This window comes from Acinonyx jubatus, chromosome D1 (genome assembly GCF_027475565.1).
Source record: "Acinonyx jubatus isolate Ajub_Pintada_27869175 chromosome D1, VMU_Ajub_asm_v1.0, whole genome shotgun sequence".
In the NCBI taxonomy this organism is placed as follows: Eukaryota; Metazoa; Chordata; class Mammalia; order Carnivora; family Felidae; genus Acinonyx; species Acinonyx jubatus.
In genome coordinates this window covers 101,166,005-101,182,988 of record NC_069390.1, presented here as the reverse complement: position 1 = coordinate 101,182,988, position 16,984 = coordinate 101,166,005, and the positions used below count along the sequence as shown (strand labels likewise).

General features: G+C 48.0%; 1 protein-coding gene across 1 annotated transcript; it reads left to right on the top strand.

The window, feature by feature from the left end:
• The first annotated feature begins 1,296 nt into the window (after positions 1 to 1,296).
• On the top strand, positions 1,297 to 12,497 carry LOC106980591 (nicotinamide N-methyltransferase). The gene is made up of 3 exons (XM_015078641.3): positions 1,297 to 2,453; positions 3,866 to 4,073; positions 5,228 to 12,497. Exons 1-3 carry the CDS (start codon positions 2,303 to 2,305, stop codon positions 5,658 to 5,660), a joined length of 792 nt encoding a protein of 263 aa, XP_014934127.1. The 5' UTR covers positions 1,297 to 2,302; the 3' UTR covers positions 5,661 to 12,497.
• Positions 12,498 to 16,984: the final 4,487 nt, after the last annotated feature.

Genomic DNA, 16,984 nt, shown 5'->3' with positions numbered 1-16,984 from the left:
AAATTTCTGTGTGGTAGAGGGGTGCCTGAGGGGCTCAATCAATTAAGTGTTCGACTCTTGGTTTCAGTTCAGGTCATGATCTCACAGTTCGTGGGTTTGAGCCCTGTATCGAGCTCCACGCTGGCAGTGAAGGGCCTGCTTGGGATTCTGTCTCCCTCCCTCCCCTCCTCCACTCACACTGTCTCTCTAAACAAACAAACAAACAAACAAACCTAAAAAAATTTCTGGGGTTGTCTAGGTGGCTCAGTTGGTTGAGCGTCCAACTCTTGGTTTCGGCTCAGGTCATGATCTTAACGGTTTCATGGGTTTGTGTCTCACATCAGGCTCTGCCCTGACAGTGTGGACCCTGCTTGGGATTCTCTGTCTCCCTCTCTCTCTGTCTCTCTCAAAATAAATAAATAAACTTAAAAACAAAATGAAAAATAGGTGTTCCTTGGTGGCTCAGTTGAATGAGTGGCCAACTCTTGGTTTAAGCTCAGGTCATGGTTTTGCAGTTCATGAGTTTGAGCCCCACATGAGGCTCTTCCCTGACAGTGTGGAGCCTGCATGGAGTTCTCTCTCTCTCTGCCCCTCCCATGCTCATGCTCTCTCTCTCAAAATAAATAAACTAAAAAAAATGTTGTAAATAATAAATAAATAAATTATTTTTCTGTGTGGTAGAGTATCTTTTTTTCTTCTTCTTCTGGTTTTGTAATGAATATCTGTTTTGTTGCATTTTGATCAGAGTATTTTATTGTATATTATTTCTACTTTGGGGAAGTTTTCTAATTACTCTGTTGTTTTATACACAGTAAATTCCTGAATATTCCATGGACAGCTTTAACAAAAGGTATTTACTTTCTGTTTTCAGACTATAGAGCTCAACATATAAATCAACCAAATTTGTGTTATTAATTCCATTTTAATATCTCCTCTATCCTTCTTTGTTGAAGAAAATGTGAACATACGAAGCCTGTGGCCCTTTCCCTGAGTATGGGCTAGGAAGGGTCAAAACCCCAGACTCTCAATATGGTACCAGAGCAGAAGAAATGTTACTGTGGTTGCTTCACAGCCCAGAGCATCCTGCGGGAGTGGGAGAGTGATTTCCCTTGTTTCTGAGTGGGAAATGGAAATAGGGCATGGGGAGAGACAGAGGCCTGGAGGTTACCGAAAGGGGATGTTGCAACCCTTGTTAATCAGTAATCTAAGACGGGGTTATGCAATGGAATCTTAGTAGATGCCAGCAGTGTGGACAAATGCCAGCTTCCCCTGCCTGGCGCCACATAAATTCCCCGCTTCCTGGCCTGGTGAAGGAAGACTCTGATTGATTGAGATGTAACGTCTGCCACGATCTGAATGGGACTCAAAGAAGAAATTCAGTTCAGCCATAGAATAAGTAATTTTTGCACATTCATTCCACATCGGCAGCTCCAGCTCAGATCTCTCTGTGCAGTCCAGACTTAGATCCGGGTCAGCTTAGGTTTTTCAGCCTCAAGCCGAAACTAAACCCATCTCTGTTCATCATCTTGTCCTCTTCACCCCTCAACTAAAACCTGCTCTTCTTGTCTTCTCTACTTTCTAAATATTGTCCGCATCCAACAAGTTGTCTGGGGCAGAAACCGGCTGTTGTGGGAGTGGGTGTAATTCAGAAAACGCTAAAGATTGGGGCACCTGGGTGGCTCAGTCGGTTAAGCATCAGGTCACGATCTCCAGGTCCATGAGTTCGAGCCCCACGTCGGGCTCTGTGCTGACAGCTCAGAGCCTGGAGCCTGCTTCGGATCCTGTGTCTCCCTCTCTCTCTGCCCCTCCCCTCCTTATGCTCTGTCTCTCACTCACTCTCTCAAAAATAAATATTTTAAAACATTAAAAAAAAAAGAAAACGCTGAAGATCAAAAACCAACTAAGATGTATCTATCCTATTAACAGCCAGAGATACTGGCGGTTCACAGGAGAGTAGTTTAAAAACTGGACATGCTTTTAAAATCGTTTGCAAAGCCGCTGTAGAAGAGGATCCGATACAGTGGAGCAGGAGAGCCTAGAAATCCTGCTGCACCAGCCAAATCCACTGAAAAGCCTGGGGACCGGGGTGGGGGAAAGGGCAGGTCCACTCCTTGCAGAGGGAGCTGGAGAACAGGAGGGGAGTTGCCAAGTGTGGCAAAGGCAAATGGCTGAAGGGAGGAGGGCTCGGGGAGCGCTCTTCATTGGCTGTTCTGGTCTTTCCCCGAGTATTTGAGGACTGGCGGAGTGACTGTCTGAACTCCATTAAGAAGGCCCCAGAGCATCAGGCTGCCTGCTCCTTCCTGGACAAAACTCAGGATTCTCTATGGCTCTTCAGGAATCCACAGCGCTGGATTTCTACCAGACGTATTTTGAACCCATGGTCTACCTGGACTACTTCAAGATGGGCCAGAGCCCTGTGGGTGATGATTGCCTCTACTTCCTGCTAAAACACTACAACGCCATTTTTAAATCAGGTGCTAGTTTCCTTGAACCCTGGAGGAGGTTTGTGGGGGGAAGGGTGGCGATGCAAATTTTAAATCAGATGCTCATCTTCTTCAACCCTAGGGCAAGTTTCAGGATGGGGGTAGAGGTGGGAGAGGGGGAAGGGTGGCCAGACAATTGACTGGAACTTTCGACCTGGATGGAGAGTTTGTAGAACTGCTCTATGGGACCAGGTTAGATGTACTTGATGTGCGGTACATGGCGGGATGCCCTAAACCTTTCTGAGGTCTCTGGGACAAGATTTTCTCCTCCCATGAAGTTGAGGAGCTGCGACCTTTCATGGTCCTGTGTGGTCCTATCTTCTAGCAAAAGGAGTCCCTGGCAAAAGAAGCTACACGGGGCATCAGAAAGTGTAGGAAGCCTCTTTCCAAGTTCAGTGTGGGAAGCGTTCACTCTTTTGTGTGATTGCCGCTGTGGCTCGTGAGAACATCGTGGGTGGGTGGCTCTCAGATTTGCCCCTAGGGGAGGAAAGGTGCTCGGCAGCCCGAACTATTAAAATCAAATACTGGGCATCTTTTCATGGTTCACATGAGAAGGAAACATAACCCAATAGATAGAATTTCCCCAATTAACAATCTCCTGTTCTCACATTTTCTGAAATCTTTGATGCTTGCTCAATTTACCTGCCACTATAGCCTCCAGGTAACACAAATGAAGGGGAAACAAACAAAATGTAGCAGCGGAATCCAGGAGCAAAGGGGCAGGCTCAGTTCAGTAGCAGGTCAGGATCCGTCAGTCCAGCTGGGTTTCTGTCCTTGCTGCCTTGTTGTTTATCTCGGAAGCCCCTTGCCATATTCCAAATGCTGCTGCCATTTTGTGTTAACCCAGTCTCTCCCTGGCTAGAGAGAAGGGGAGGCCGAGGACTCTGCCGGCAGGTCTGTATTCCCCTTTTAGTCCTCACACTGCTAGGAGAGTGTCTGGGAATGCAGGCGGTGCTCAATGAATGTTTGCTGATTGATCTTTGGAATGTTATAGATGGTCTCGGGGTCCTAGGACCCTTCAGCGAAGAGTGCTTGGAATGTGGAAGCCAGTGTCCTTGGAAATGTGACCAGATTTCTTCTCTGAACACTTATTTACAGTGCTAAATTGGCCGTGGAAATGACAAAGCTGCTTCTCTAGTAATTGTCCCCCCTACACACCCCGAACAGGCTCTCCTTCTGCTCACTCTCCCCTCCTGCCACACTCCGCATGCTCAGTGCTGGCACTGTGTGACGTAGCGCCTAAGGCTGTCCGGGCAGGCAAAATCCCTAACGCTGGAGTTTACAGTCCCCGATGGTCGACTCCCCGCAGCCTCTCCAAGTGGGAAGGAGAGCGGAGCCTTTGGGAAGGCCCTCAGAGCTGTGGTTTGGCGCTGACGGCTTAGAATGTGTCTGTTCTAAAACAGGTGGGCTGAAAGGAAAGCTCCTGATTGACATTGGCTCCGGGCCCAGCATTTACCAGCTCCTCTCCGCCTGCGAGTCTTTTGAGGAGATAATCGCCACTGACTACACGGACAAGAACCGCCTGGAGCTGGAAAAGTGGCTGAAGAAGATTCCAGGGGCGTTCGACTGGTCCCCAGTGGTGAAATATGTGTGTGAGCTTGAGGGGGACAGGTAAGGGGTTTGTTGTTTGCTTTGGGGTTGCCACGATGCGAGCTGCACTTAGCTCTCCGAATCAAGAATTTATCATGGGCCTCGTGTGGAAATGGCGAGGCAGGTGGAGACTAAGAAGGAAGGAAGTTAGTGGGGTTCCAAGAAGAAGAAAGGAGGAAGAGTGTGACAGGAATCCAATAAAGACCAAAAAGAGGGAACAGAAACAGATGGCTATAGACAGACCCAGAGCCAAAAGGGAACTGTCACGAGTGCCTACCCAGAATGCCAAGGCATGACCCCAGGCCGATGTGGATGGGGCAGGGTGGCAGCCAGCCGGTGTTTGAGGGCAGACAGCCGTTCTGATTGGCAGGTGGCCCTGCTGTTCCAATTACAACCTCCAGGTGGCTCCAGACTTGGGGAATCTTTCTGTAGATGGCAGGGGCCGGGCCTAGAATTAAGACCCATCTTGCACAAGCGAACAGAATCTACTTACCTTGGATCATTTCAGGGCACCAGGAAGGTCCACCATGGCACCTCCACTCCCCAAATACCACTCTCCCCAGTTAGGTAGGACGGTTGCAGATGTACATTGGATTCTTATTCCTTTTGCTTAAGACTGCGACTTTTTAAAAATACGGAACTGGAAAGGGTAAACCTTTAAGTGCTTGTCCCCGTGCATACCTCAGTATGAATGAGCCCCGTGTGCTGAGAACAGGTGTAGGTAAGAAGAGAACGTATGAGGCGATGAGGAGGTCGAGTGGGGCGGCCAAGAGACACCGGGAGACCCTGGGGGACCCAGCAAAGTCGGCCAAGCTCGCGTTGTAGCTTTGCTCAGCTGATTTCAGGCTGGCTTTCCATTTCTGGTTGTACTTACCCGGGTCGTGTTAAACACGGACCGAGTGGAGACAGAATAGGCCAAGCACCAGGCATACGTTGCTCAGCGAGGGCCCACGGGTGGAAAGAGCAGCGACCTCGGGGTCAGGGTTTGCAGGTCCTCGGCTTTGACTTTATGCACAGCTGGCTTCACAACCGTGCCCCTCTCTGGGACACTGTAAGACTGGTGACTTGATATTCCGGGAGTCTGTGTGGAAGGCAGAGAATGGCGGGAGTGACGTACGCCTCTCACACGATGAGCCTGACCCAGCTGGCCGCTCTTCCCTCTTCCCTCCGCTCAGAGACAGGTGGGCTGACAAGGAGGAGCGGCTAAGGAGAACCGTGACCCAGGTGCTCAAGTGTGACGTGAATAAAGAACAGCCCCTGGAGCCTGCAGTCCTGCCCCTGGCGGACTGCGTCCTTTCCTCCCTGTGCCTTGAGGCTGCCTGCCTCACCCAGGAGGCCTTCCGGGCTGCCCTGCGCCACATCAGGACCCTGCTCCGGCCCAGGGGCCATCTGGTGCTGGGCGGGGGCTTTGACACCACCTTCTACATGGTGGGGGCGAAGAAGTTCCCCTGCCTTCCCCTGAAGGAGAAATTCGTGTGTGAGGCTCTGCAGAAGTCCGGCTTCACCATCGAGAAGCTGGAGACGGCTCCGCGGGCAGCTGAGACCATGTCGGATGAGCAGTCAGACTACACCGCGATGTTCGTCGTCGTGGCCCAGAGAAATGACTGACGTATTGGACTTGGAAGGGGGGTGAGCATGCAGGGGTCATTCGGCTACCCCATTTCCTTCCCTTGGCTTTATTTAGAACTCTTCCTTGCCAGCAAATGCTTTTAGAGTCTTATTATACGTGATTGCCAGATAATTAGGGATGTTCCTCTCAAACAGAGAGGTTCATAGTATACTCCACTAACGTCCCGGGGTTGGGGAAGAATTGGGCCAGAAAATAAAGCTTGGCCTCCCCTAGTTTTGAGGGCACCTTGGGGTTGCATGGGAGCGAAGAGGGTAGAGTCCCCCGTGCCCTCCTCCTTGAGGCATCTGGGGACGGCTCGCCTTCTGAGCTCATTCATCATTTGCATCTTCACCCCTGCTGATGACACCACCGCCCCGTCCCACAAAATGAAAGGAACGCGGGCTTTGGCACAAGAAAACGTGGGTTTTGGTACTTGGCTCTTGTGATGATAGGTAGGTCATTCGTATCTCACAGCCTCAGTTTCCCCATCTCTGAAATGCAAATAATAAGACCCCTCCCCAGGCTTCCTGTGACACCCCAAATATATAACATGAACACACCTGCTAAACAGCTACGTGTGCGATGGCGTATGTGTTTTCACTGACCTTGCATGTGCAGGTAATAAGCAGTTTTTTTTTTAAATTTTTTTAACGTTTATTTATTTTTGAGACAGAGAGAGACAGAGCATGAACAGGGGAGGGTCAGAGAGAGGGAGACACAGAACCTGAAACAGGCTCCAGGCTCTGAGCTGTCAGCACAGAGCCTGACACGGGGCTCGAACTCACGGACCGCGAGATCATGACCTGAGCCGAAGTCGGCCGCTTAACCGACCGAGCCACCCAGGTGCCCCGGTAATAAGCAGTTCTAAAGGGAGCTGGAGGCGTTGCTCTCTTTTGTCCGGTGCGACCCACCTAAGCCAGTTGCAGACGGGCACGGGGCCCTTGGGGAAGACTCTTGAAGGAAGTAGCAGCAGATCCGGGAGATGGGAGGGGTGAGCGGGAGGAAGCCAGGAGAAAGAACGGGGCGGGAATAGTCTGTGGAGAGCAGGAATTGTCAGTAGCAGTAGCATGTGCCAAGACCCAGAGGGGAAAGAACATGCTGTGTTTGCTGAACTTCAGCAGGAAAAACTGACACCTGGGTACAAAATTTGGGGCCCTGCCCCTGGAGATCTCTGATAAAACACCTTGGGCACTGGCATGGTAGAGCAGACCAGCGTTTCAAGTGGGCAGAGAATTTGCCAAAGCAGTGACGGTTGGCAGGGGTTGGGAGATGGGTAAGCAAGTGATTTGTTCATCCAACAAATATTTGTTGAGTGCCTACGAAACACCGGGCACCCTGCTAGGTGTGTCAGAAACTTTGCCCAGGGCTGGTCCTCGCAGTAAACACAGTTTTGCCATGTCTAAGCCCTTGATCACATTCTACCCCATGTCTGTGTATCTATGTATATTCTTGTGTGTATATGTAGGTACGGGTGTGTGTGTGTGTGTGTGTGTGTGTGTGTGCCGATGATGGTCGTAGCGGGTGGGTCAGATCCATTCCATGGTGTCACCACATGAGTGATAGGAGAAACAGACTCTCCAAGGCTAGGATCAGATCAGGAGTTAGCTACTAAAAGCTGGCAGTAGATGCACCCAGAGGCTGAGTGTTCGCACCTCCTCCAAGGAGACCCTCCAGGGGCACACTGGAGCGTGCAGCCAGAAAGCTGGGCTGGGCTGGAAAACATAAAGCAAAGAGCAAGGTGGGTGGGCATATGGGGAGGGTGTCCAGGCACAGGTGGTCTCAGTGGGACCGACTTGCCCAATGCTCTACCTCACTGCATCAAGTGTGGGCACGCATCCCGGGGTGTGTTTCCCTGGGGTCCTGGGGTCCTGGTGTCAGTTCCACGGGCAGTCACCTCAGGGAGCTATTGACTCCCTTACGTGATATTCAAGTTACCCCTTAAACTTTGTGGGCTGTGAGTGAGCATTGTGTTTGGCTTCCTGGGAGGTAGAGAGATACCAATATGTGCAAGACGTGGCTCGTGGCCTGGAAAGTACGGAAAGGGTTTACGATTCACTGGAGTAACAAGAGACACGCTTTTGTTAAGTTGACACTGAGTAGGCCTGGGACTCTACTGCAAGGCAGGCTTTGTTTGGGAGAGGGCTGGTGATGGGAACCATGCCACTGGACAGGATTCATTCTTGCTCAGGGACTGAGGAAGGTGTCAGGGAGTAAGTGGTAGCCAAGATGAGTTTTAAGAGAGGGTGCTGGTTGGAAAAGTGCTCCCACTGGAAGAAATACTACTGCTAAAAAACATGGCCTTGGGAAGATACCAGGTAAATGATGTGAAGTTTTCTTTGCCTGGAGGGCGGGATCCCTATGAGAGAACGCTGGGGGACAAGGAAGGATAGGAAGGTAGCTCAGGGCATTGGACTCTCCAGGGGGTAATCAGAGTTCATCAATAAATACTCATTTAGAACCTGCCATTTGTCAGGCCCTAAGAAAACAAATATGTTTTATATGTGAAAACAAATAGGACACAATTCTTGCCCTTGTTGGGCTCATTCACAGATGGTATGACAGCAGTGTTAAGAGGGGAGGGCACACAGAAGGTCATTCTTAATCTGGGGGAGATAAGGGAGGCATCACAAAGAGGCAATATTTCTTCTTAAAGTTTTATTTATTTATTTTGAGTGAGAGTACAAGTGGGAGAGGGGCAGAGGGAGAGGGAGAGAGAATCCCAAGCAGGCTCCACGCTGTGAGTGCAGAGCCCGATGTGGGGCTCAGTCCCACAAATCGTGAGGTCATGACGTCAACCGAAATCAGGAGTCGGGTGCTCAACCGACTGAGCCACCCAGGCACACCACAAAGGGGTAATGTTTATTTTTATTTATTTAGTTTTTAATTTTACTTTTTTCAATTTACATCCGAATTAGTTAGCATCTAGTGCAACAATGATTTCAGGAGTAGATTCCTTAGTGCCTCTCACTCATTTAGCCCATCCTCCCTCCCACACCCCCTCCAGTAACCAAGAGGTAATGTTTAAAGCGAGTCTTGAACTCACAGTGAGTACCTGATCGCCAGGCAAACAGAAGGTGGGGTGGAGGTAGGCTGGGGTGTTGAAAGCATTTCTGATGGAAGAAGCAGCCTGGCCAAGGTGGGAGCTTTGGGGGGCGGGGACATCAGTCATGTTTGGGGAACCTCAGTCAGGAAACACAGAATAAGTGGCCATTATATTCCTGTCCCTGTTTTGTCTTCTGAGGATATGGTGAATGAGTCCAGCAAGGCCCTGCCCTCATTCGACTTTGGAGAAGGGAAGGCAGACAATAAAGGAATAGACAAAAAAAAAAAAAAAAGTGAGCCCTAAGAAGGAAATCAGCAGGGAGGTACTGTGGAGAGTAACCGGGGCAGAGGGGGTGGGAGAAGGGCTCAGACAGTTGCTGGGATGGACAGACCTAGACTGAGGTCTGGCACAGCTGGACAGGGCTATGAGGGCAGGGCACCTAGGGGAGGTGCCAAGCCCAGCAGTGTCCCTCTCTCTACAACAGAGCTCCCCAAAGCTGCAGGGGAGGACACCTCTGGACGCAGAATCTACAGGCAGAAGGGAGCTGCCCTCCTACCTGTTCCCATCCTGTCTGCAAGCCTCCCCTGGAGAAACCCCCTTTACAATGTTCAAGCCCCCCCCCCCTTACTTTGCCTTCCAGAGGAGGATCCCAGGCACTCAGACCTCCAGGGGAAAGAGCAGGCAGTGAGGGGGATGGCTGGCACACCCCTGGAAGACGAGGCAGGCCGTCCACCTGACCATGTGTCTCTGTGAGTGTGTCCTTCAGGGGAAGGAGGCAGGACAGCAAGATGGCTCCCTGGGGACCAGTCCTAAACCTGTTTTGGATTATTTCCCTTGTCCTTCACTCTCCGGACACAAGGGGGCAGTGGAGCCTTGAGCTTGGCGGACTGCAAGGTCCATGGGGCAGAGGACAGTCTTCCCTCAACCTTGTTTGCCTGAGGCCTGCTCTCCTGTTCAACCTGACCTCTGAATGTGGGAATCAGGAAGGGGAGGGCCACGGCCCGGCCAGACGACCCTGATTTTCACTGACCTTCACTCAACCATATATAGGATGAATGCCCCCCTCCCCTTCCACAACAGAAACTAAAGCCCAGGTCCTTGTGCTGAAGGATCAGCCCATTAGTAGCTTGGACAAAGAGCAAGGGAGAGGCGCCCTAGCTGGCTGCTGGAGTGGAATTCTTCTGGGCCCTCTCTGTTGTAGTGAAAATCTCCCCAAATTTCATGAGGCAGGGCAGGAGGGTCAAGTGCAGTGGATAGGGCCCAGCAAGTCCTTCAGATCCACTCGACAGCTATTAATGCCAATGCATGTGTCAGGTCTCATGCTGGTGCTAAGGAAACAAAGGAGAATTGGCTTCAGCTCTTCCAAAAAGTTCACAGTTAGGTGGGCAAATGGCCACTGCCACACGGAGTGGTTTGTTCCGCACAAGAGTAGGACAGGTACTGGGGAACACAGAGGAGGTGCGTTAACCTAGATGTGGGGTGGGGCGAGGGAGGTCACAGAAGGCTTCCTGGAAGCAATACCCAGGTTGAGTCTTAAGGATAGGAGGGTTTAGCCAAGCAAAGGGCTTTTTTAGGCAAGGGGAAAACATGAGCAAGAGATCAAAGTCAAGAAACAACACGGGAGGGAGATTAAAAGACATTCCAGTGTGTCTGAAAAATTTCCAACGCAACACCCTTTAAGGTTGCAACCATTTTAATGGCACACGCTCTGTGGTCTGGCTGTCGCCCAACTCTCCAGCCAGTAGAAAGGGCTTTCTGAACAGTTTTGTACATTCAGACAGAAGCTTCAGAGAATTGAGTTTTTCCAGGCTAGGACCTATAGGATTGTGAGAAACTGTATGCTGGGGGAAAGACTTGATAGCAGGGCAATTAGTTTGGGGGTGGGCTTTTTCCTTTGGGACTTTCTACTACATGTTGCCTTAACAAGTGACGAGGTGCATTTAAGAGGAATTCAGAGGTTAAGCCTGTAAGCAAATAACAAACGCAATTTCAAAAACAAAAACCATAAGGCTACGTACTGCTTAACTAGGTTACGTAAAAATTAGATTGCTGATTGATGATAGACCCGTAGCCAAAGTGATCAGGCAGACAGACTGGAAGAAATCTTTGCAATGGATAAAACCAACACCTTCTAGAGTATACAAAAAACAGCCTAGTCAAAATATACAAATTTGGACTAGGAGGAAGTCCAAAGAAAAAAAGGAGTGAGGGTGTGATTAGGAAATTTGTAGAAGAGGAATCTCCAAAGTTAGCAAACATTTTGTGGCAGGTTGTGTAACTCTTCACTGATTTCTGTGTCTTCTCTTCTCTGGCACACGGCAAGACTCCATTTCTTGGGTCCTTTGCCTCAGGCTGTGGCACTGGGTTCTGGCCCTAGGAATGTGAACGCATCTCATGCCTACTCCAAGGGCTGGATGCAGAGAATCCAGTGGAGACCTCTGGCACCTAGGAAATGAGACAGCCGCACTGTAGAAGTCTGACCGCCTGGAGCTGTATCCCTCCCCGGACTCCCTCCACACTGGACTGTGAAGTGAACAGAGATGTATCAGCATTTACTTTGTGAAGCCACTGAGATGTGTGGGTTGTTACATCAATGAACTTACCTCACCGATGTGCACACTTAGATGAGCTCCAATTGGTTAGAGAAAGGTGAAATTTAAAAAATTATAAGGGCACCTGCCTGGCTCAGTGGTAGAGCATGTGACTCGATCTCAGGGTGGTGCGTTCAAGCCCCACATTAGGCATGGAGCCTACTTAAAAAAAATTGTGTAACTTCACGTATTTTCATTGGATTTGCAAAAACTGGTAAGGTAGATCATTTCAAGAATTTTGGTAGGGGTTAGAGGTGTGTATGGGTGTGTTGGTGATTACAGGAACTCCCATGTACTGCTGCTGGGGATGTAGACTGGTATAGGCTTGTCGGGGGGGGGGGACCCTGGTGGTTCTCACTAAAATTAAATATTTAATTGGCTTGTGACTCAGCATTTCTACTCCCGGGAATATACCCTGTGGAAATTCCCACACAGGTCTGCACAGAGGAGACCTGGGCATCTACAGAAACGTTGTGTGGGGGAGTTAGAGGCAATCTGGGTGTCCATCCCTGGGGGAGTAGATATGTAAATGGGGGGATTCAAGTCACGGAGTGGCAAGAAGGTATGGCCCACATGTCCACATAGCCACGTGCACGGGCCTTAAGGGCATAGTGAAAACGATGTAAATGAAGATATATACATACAAAACAACAGTACCTATTTCACGGAAATACACATAATGAAAAGAACACGCACTAAACCTCTTAGAAAATCCTCGGGAGGGTGGGAGATGCGTGGGGAGCAAGAAGATAGGATCGAACGGAGGGATCCCCTCCCCCTACACACGTTCTTTTCCGAAGCTTTCTAACAAGAGACTGAAGACTGACAGTCACAGCTTTTTACTTCCTAGACTGGGTTTCCTTTACTGAGTCGGATTCCCATGAGGCTGTGACATCTCTCCTCAACTTTTTTTGAAAACCGCACGGTCAGCCATCACTGCTAATTTTCCAGTTTCCTAAGCATTCCCTTTCAATCGCCTGACCTCATGGTTTCTCAAAAACAAAACAGGAGACAGGTACAAGAACAGGAGAATTACAACATCAAGCCTTAGTCTAGCTTTTTTACACAAGAACTAAGACTAGCTGCTTTTTCACATCTGTATTAAACACAGAGGAAAAGAGTGACATACATTAACCTGGCAGGACAGGTGTTTCAAATATATGTATTATACCGCGAATGGTAATTAGCAGGAAACAAGGGGGGGGGGGAAATCAGTGGAAACGGAGAAGATAGACCTAAATCAGATGGTAGCAATTATGGTGAGTGCATGACAAAGGGACATCACACCACAGGGAAGCAAAGCAGAATCATCTGTATAGCCCAGAAGCCACCCCAGTTCTCAGCTTTTGCCAGGTGGGTGTTGTAGAAGCCCTGCCACGATTTTCAGCCTCATGAACTTGGTCATTACTGACGGCCACCTGCTGCGGCCAAGCCGCTGGTCCCCGGCTTTGCCAAAGGCCCCCAAATGCCATCCCGCTGCAGTTCACAAACCATGCCATGGGGGTGAGTTGGGGCTGGGCACCTCTTTGCTGGATTATAGAACTGGGCCCAGCTGAGGCTCAGGAATCTCCTTCTCTTCCCTCAACCACACCCACCCCGGCTCTCTCTTTTCTCCTCCAAGAAGAGCTCGCATCCTGTGTCCTTCCTCTCCTTCCCTGCTCTGGCATCCTTCTCAAAGCTTCCTGCAACCCAGGCAATGGATTCAGTGGCCAGTTTAAAATCTGGAGACTCGGGGCACCTGGGTGGCTCAGTCAAGCGTCTGATGGCAGCTCATGATCTCACTGTTCGTGGGTTCAAGCCCTGCGTCATTCTCTGTGCTGACAGCTCAGAGCCTTGAAGCCTGCTTCGGATTCTGTGTCTCCCCCTCTCTCTGTCCCTCTCCCACTTGTACTCTGTCTCTGAAAAATAAATCAGCATAAAAAAGAAATCCGGAAATCGTGGGTATAGATAAGTAGAGAACTAAACTTTTTGGCCGAACCAGTAGCTGTGTGGCTTTAGGTTGAAAACCCAAAGCTCCGTGAGAGGATGCGCTGTTAGAACCCTAAGAAATGCACACACAGGACCCCCTCGCGTTCTGATGGGACAGCCTCCTTTCTTGCCCACGGGGAGCTATGACTCTAAGAAGAGAGGGGAACAGAGAGGTGATAGACTCAAGGAAAGGGCTCCCCGCCTCCCTGCAATTAAGGCTCAGATGAATCATCCCTGGACTCACCATCCGTATTCATTAAAACCTAAAGCAGACCCTGTGGGGCCGCATCAAATTTGATGAGTTATCATTTTGCTTGTAATTTTGTTTATTATTAATTACCAAGCACATGAAAGGCTCCAAATTGCTGGTTCCTCTGACTCTGGGAGTTGCTCAGTTTGGCTCTGCCTTGGATTCCAATCTCAGGCCTCACACCTGGCCTCAGGTCTGGTCTGAGCAGAGACCGAGGAAGAGGCTCAGCGCAGGCCCGTGTCTACAGCAGGAGCAAACCCCTGCCCCGCGCTGGCAGCAGAAGCAGGCTCCTAATTGCTGCGGTGTACCTGGGCGTGCGGCTCGCTCTTGGAGATAAGCAGAAGCCAGGGAGAGTAAAAGGAGAGATCACTGCCTACGGGAGTCTGAATCATTTCTGGAGCATCCTGGGCCTCTGATCTAAAGTAGGCCTTGATGTCTGAAGCACAGACTTTTTCCGGTGTTGGAGAAGGGAAGCTTGAGTGGTAGTTTCTGTTATGTTCCCCACCATTCTTGCCCCGTTTTTGTTGAACCAGTCATTTATCCTTCGGTGCCCTTGAATGCTGTAACCCCATTGGGTGAAATTGAGTAAAAGGAGCCTCTCGGGGCACGCCTCAGAGAGGAAACCTGGGGCCACCCAAATGACCAAGGATTCTTCATCTCTACATCTGTGCACATGTCAAAAGCAGTCCTGCATCTGGATATGCAGGATGTTTTTTTGTTGTTGTTTTTTTATCATGAGCTTGATCATATATAGCAATGCTCATAAAACATTTGCATATAGTCTGAAGATTAATATGAAATGAACACCAGGTAACTGCCCCCCAAGTTGAGAAATAGAACAGTGAAGGGTCTTAGTAGCACCCCCTTCTTCCCCTCCAGAGCCAACCAGCGTCCTGACGTCTAAGGTAATGATTGTTTTTCTCTATAGTCTGCCATTCCTTTATGCATCACTAGATAAGCTTGTTTACTTTTGCCTGTTTTGAGCTTTATATCATTGGAATAAAAATGTGTATCTTCTTGTTTCTCTCCCTCTCCGTCTTTGGAGAACCATCCACGTTGATACCTGTAGCTATAACTGGTGCAGCTCCATCGCTGTATACTCAGATTTATTTATTCTACTGTTGCTGGACATTTAGGTTGTTTCTAGCTGGGGGCTACTTCAAACAATGCTGCTAAGAACAGTCACGTGCCTGTGCCAGGTTTGCTCTAGGTATGACCCTGGGTGTGCAATTGCTGGAGATGGGGTATGCCCAACTCAAGTCTCCTAGTTCGTGCCAGCCTGTTTTCCAGAATGGTGCACCGGCTTATTTGCCCACTAGAAATACATGACAATATCTGTGCTCAAGGTCCTTGGTGCTGGCAGACGTTATTTTTGCCAATCTGATGGCTCTGTAGTAGTATCTCATTGTGACTTCACTTGCATTTCGTTGATGAGATTAAGCATCTTTTCATAGGGTTCTTATAAAGGGTCTGTTCATGTTTTCTGGGTTGTTCTTTATTTTCATTTTGATTCACAGAAGTTCTTTATAAATTCTGGATCCTGGTCCTTTGTCAGTTTTATGAGTTGTGAGAACTTTTCCCACTCTGTGGTATGTCTCTTTACTCTCTTAATGTGTCTTTGGTTGAACAGATGGTCTTAATTGTAATATACTCAAACTTGAAAAATCTCAAATTTCTGATGGATAGTTTTTTGTATCTGGTTTAAGAAATCCTTCTCTACCCCTAAGGTCATGAAGATATTCTTCTACATTACCTTCTAAATCCTCAGAGACTTACCCTTCGTCTATGGTTTTTAATCCACCTGAATTGATTTTTGTGTCTAGTGTGCAAAGAAGGTCCTATTCCATCTTCTCCCCTATGGATACTCAGTTACCCTGGCACTATTTACTGAAGAGTCTATCTTTCCCCCCACTGATCTGGGATATCACCTCCGCTGTATATCAAGGGTTGATAAAGTTATGGGTCTGTTTATGGGCTCTCTACTATTTCATTAGCCTATTTGTCAGTCCTTACACCGATACCACACGGTCTTCATTACTATAGCTTTATAATAAGTATTATGTCTGGTAAAGCCAGCCCTCCTACCTTGTTTTTCTTCTTCAAGAGTAGCTACTCTTGGCCCTTGCCACTGTCAAATAAATTTTAGAGCTGGCTTGTCAAGTTCCAACAAAAACCTATTGGGATTTTAATTGAGATTTTACCGAGTCCATAAATCAATTTGGAGAGAAATGACATCTTTACAATGTTGAGTCCTTCAATCCATGAAGTGGTCTATTTCTCCATTTATTTAGGTCATCTTTAATGTCTTTTCATAAAATTTTATAATTTTCTCCATTAATGTCTTGTACATATTTTGTTGGATTTATTCCTAGGTACTTCTCATTTTTTAATGCCATTGTGCATGAAGTCTGTTTTAAATTTCATTTTATAACTCTTGCTGGTTAAAAATGAATTTAATTTTTTATATTCACTTCATATCCAGAAATTTTGCTAGACTTTTATATTCTAGTAGTTTCTTTGTAGATTATTTTAAATTTTTTCTATATATTATCTTATCTGTTTTTAATAATAATTTTAACTTTTTCATTTCCAATGCTTCTACCTTTTATTTATCTTTCTTACCTCCGGTGCTGTCCAAGACCCCTTGTAAAATGTTGAATAACATTGGTAATCGTTAAGATAGAAGAAATAAAACTTGGCAATTGTTAGCGTTCTCACCTCGGTCCTCAGGTCAGAGGGAAAGCTTTTAAAAGTGTCATCATGAAGTACGATGTTTGTTGAAGTTTTTGTAGGTAATCCTTTTCACATGAAGGAAGTTCCATCCTACTCTCCATTTGCCAAGTGGTTTTTATTGTTACTGTTGTGAATGAATGTGGATTTTGAGCTCCCCCCACCTCCATATATCTATTGAATGATCAGAAGGCCTTTCTCCTTAAATATGTAAATATGATGATTTACATTAACTGATTTTATTAAATTTATTTCTTTATTTTGAGAGAAAGTATGAGTGGGGGAGGGGCAAAAAGTTGAGGGAGAGACAGAATTTCAAGCAGCCTCCACCCAATCAGCACAGAGCCTACTGTGGGGCTGGATCTCACAAACTGTGAGATCATGACCTGAGTCGAAACCAAGAGTTTGACATTTAACCAACTGAGCCACCTAGGCGCCCTTACATTAATTGATTTTTGAATGTTAAATTGCCTTGTACTCCAGCAATTAACCCGCTTGGTCATAGTGTAACGACTAAATGAATAGGCTGTCCCGTCAGACTGTTGTAGGTCTGAACCCCAGCTATACAGCTACCTAGCAGTGTGGCCTGGGCAGGGTACTTAACCTCTCTGTGCCTTATACGCTGAAATGGGGATAATAGTACCTAACTCACAGAACTATTGTAAGGTTTAGTAACACGTCCAAAATGCTTAAACCGGTGTCTACGCCAAGTAAGCACCATGTAAGTGTTTGCTATTTTAT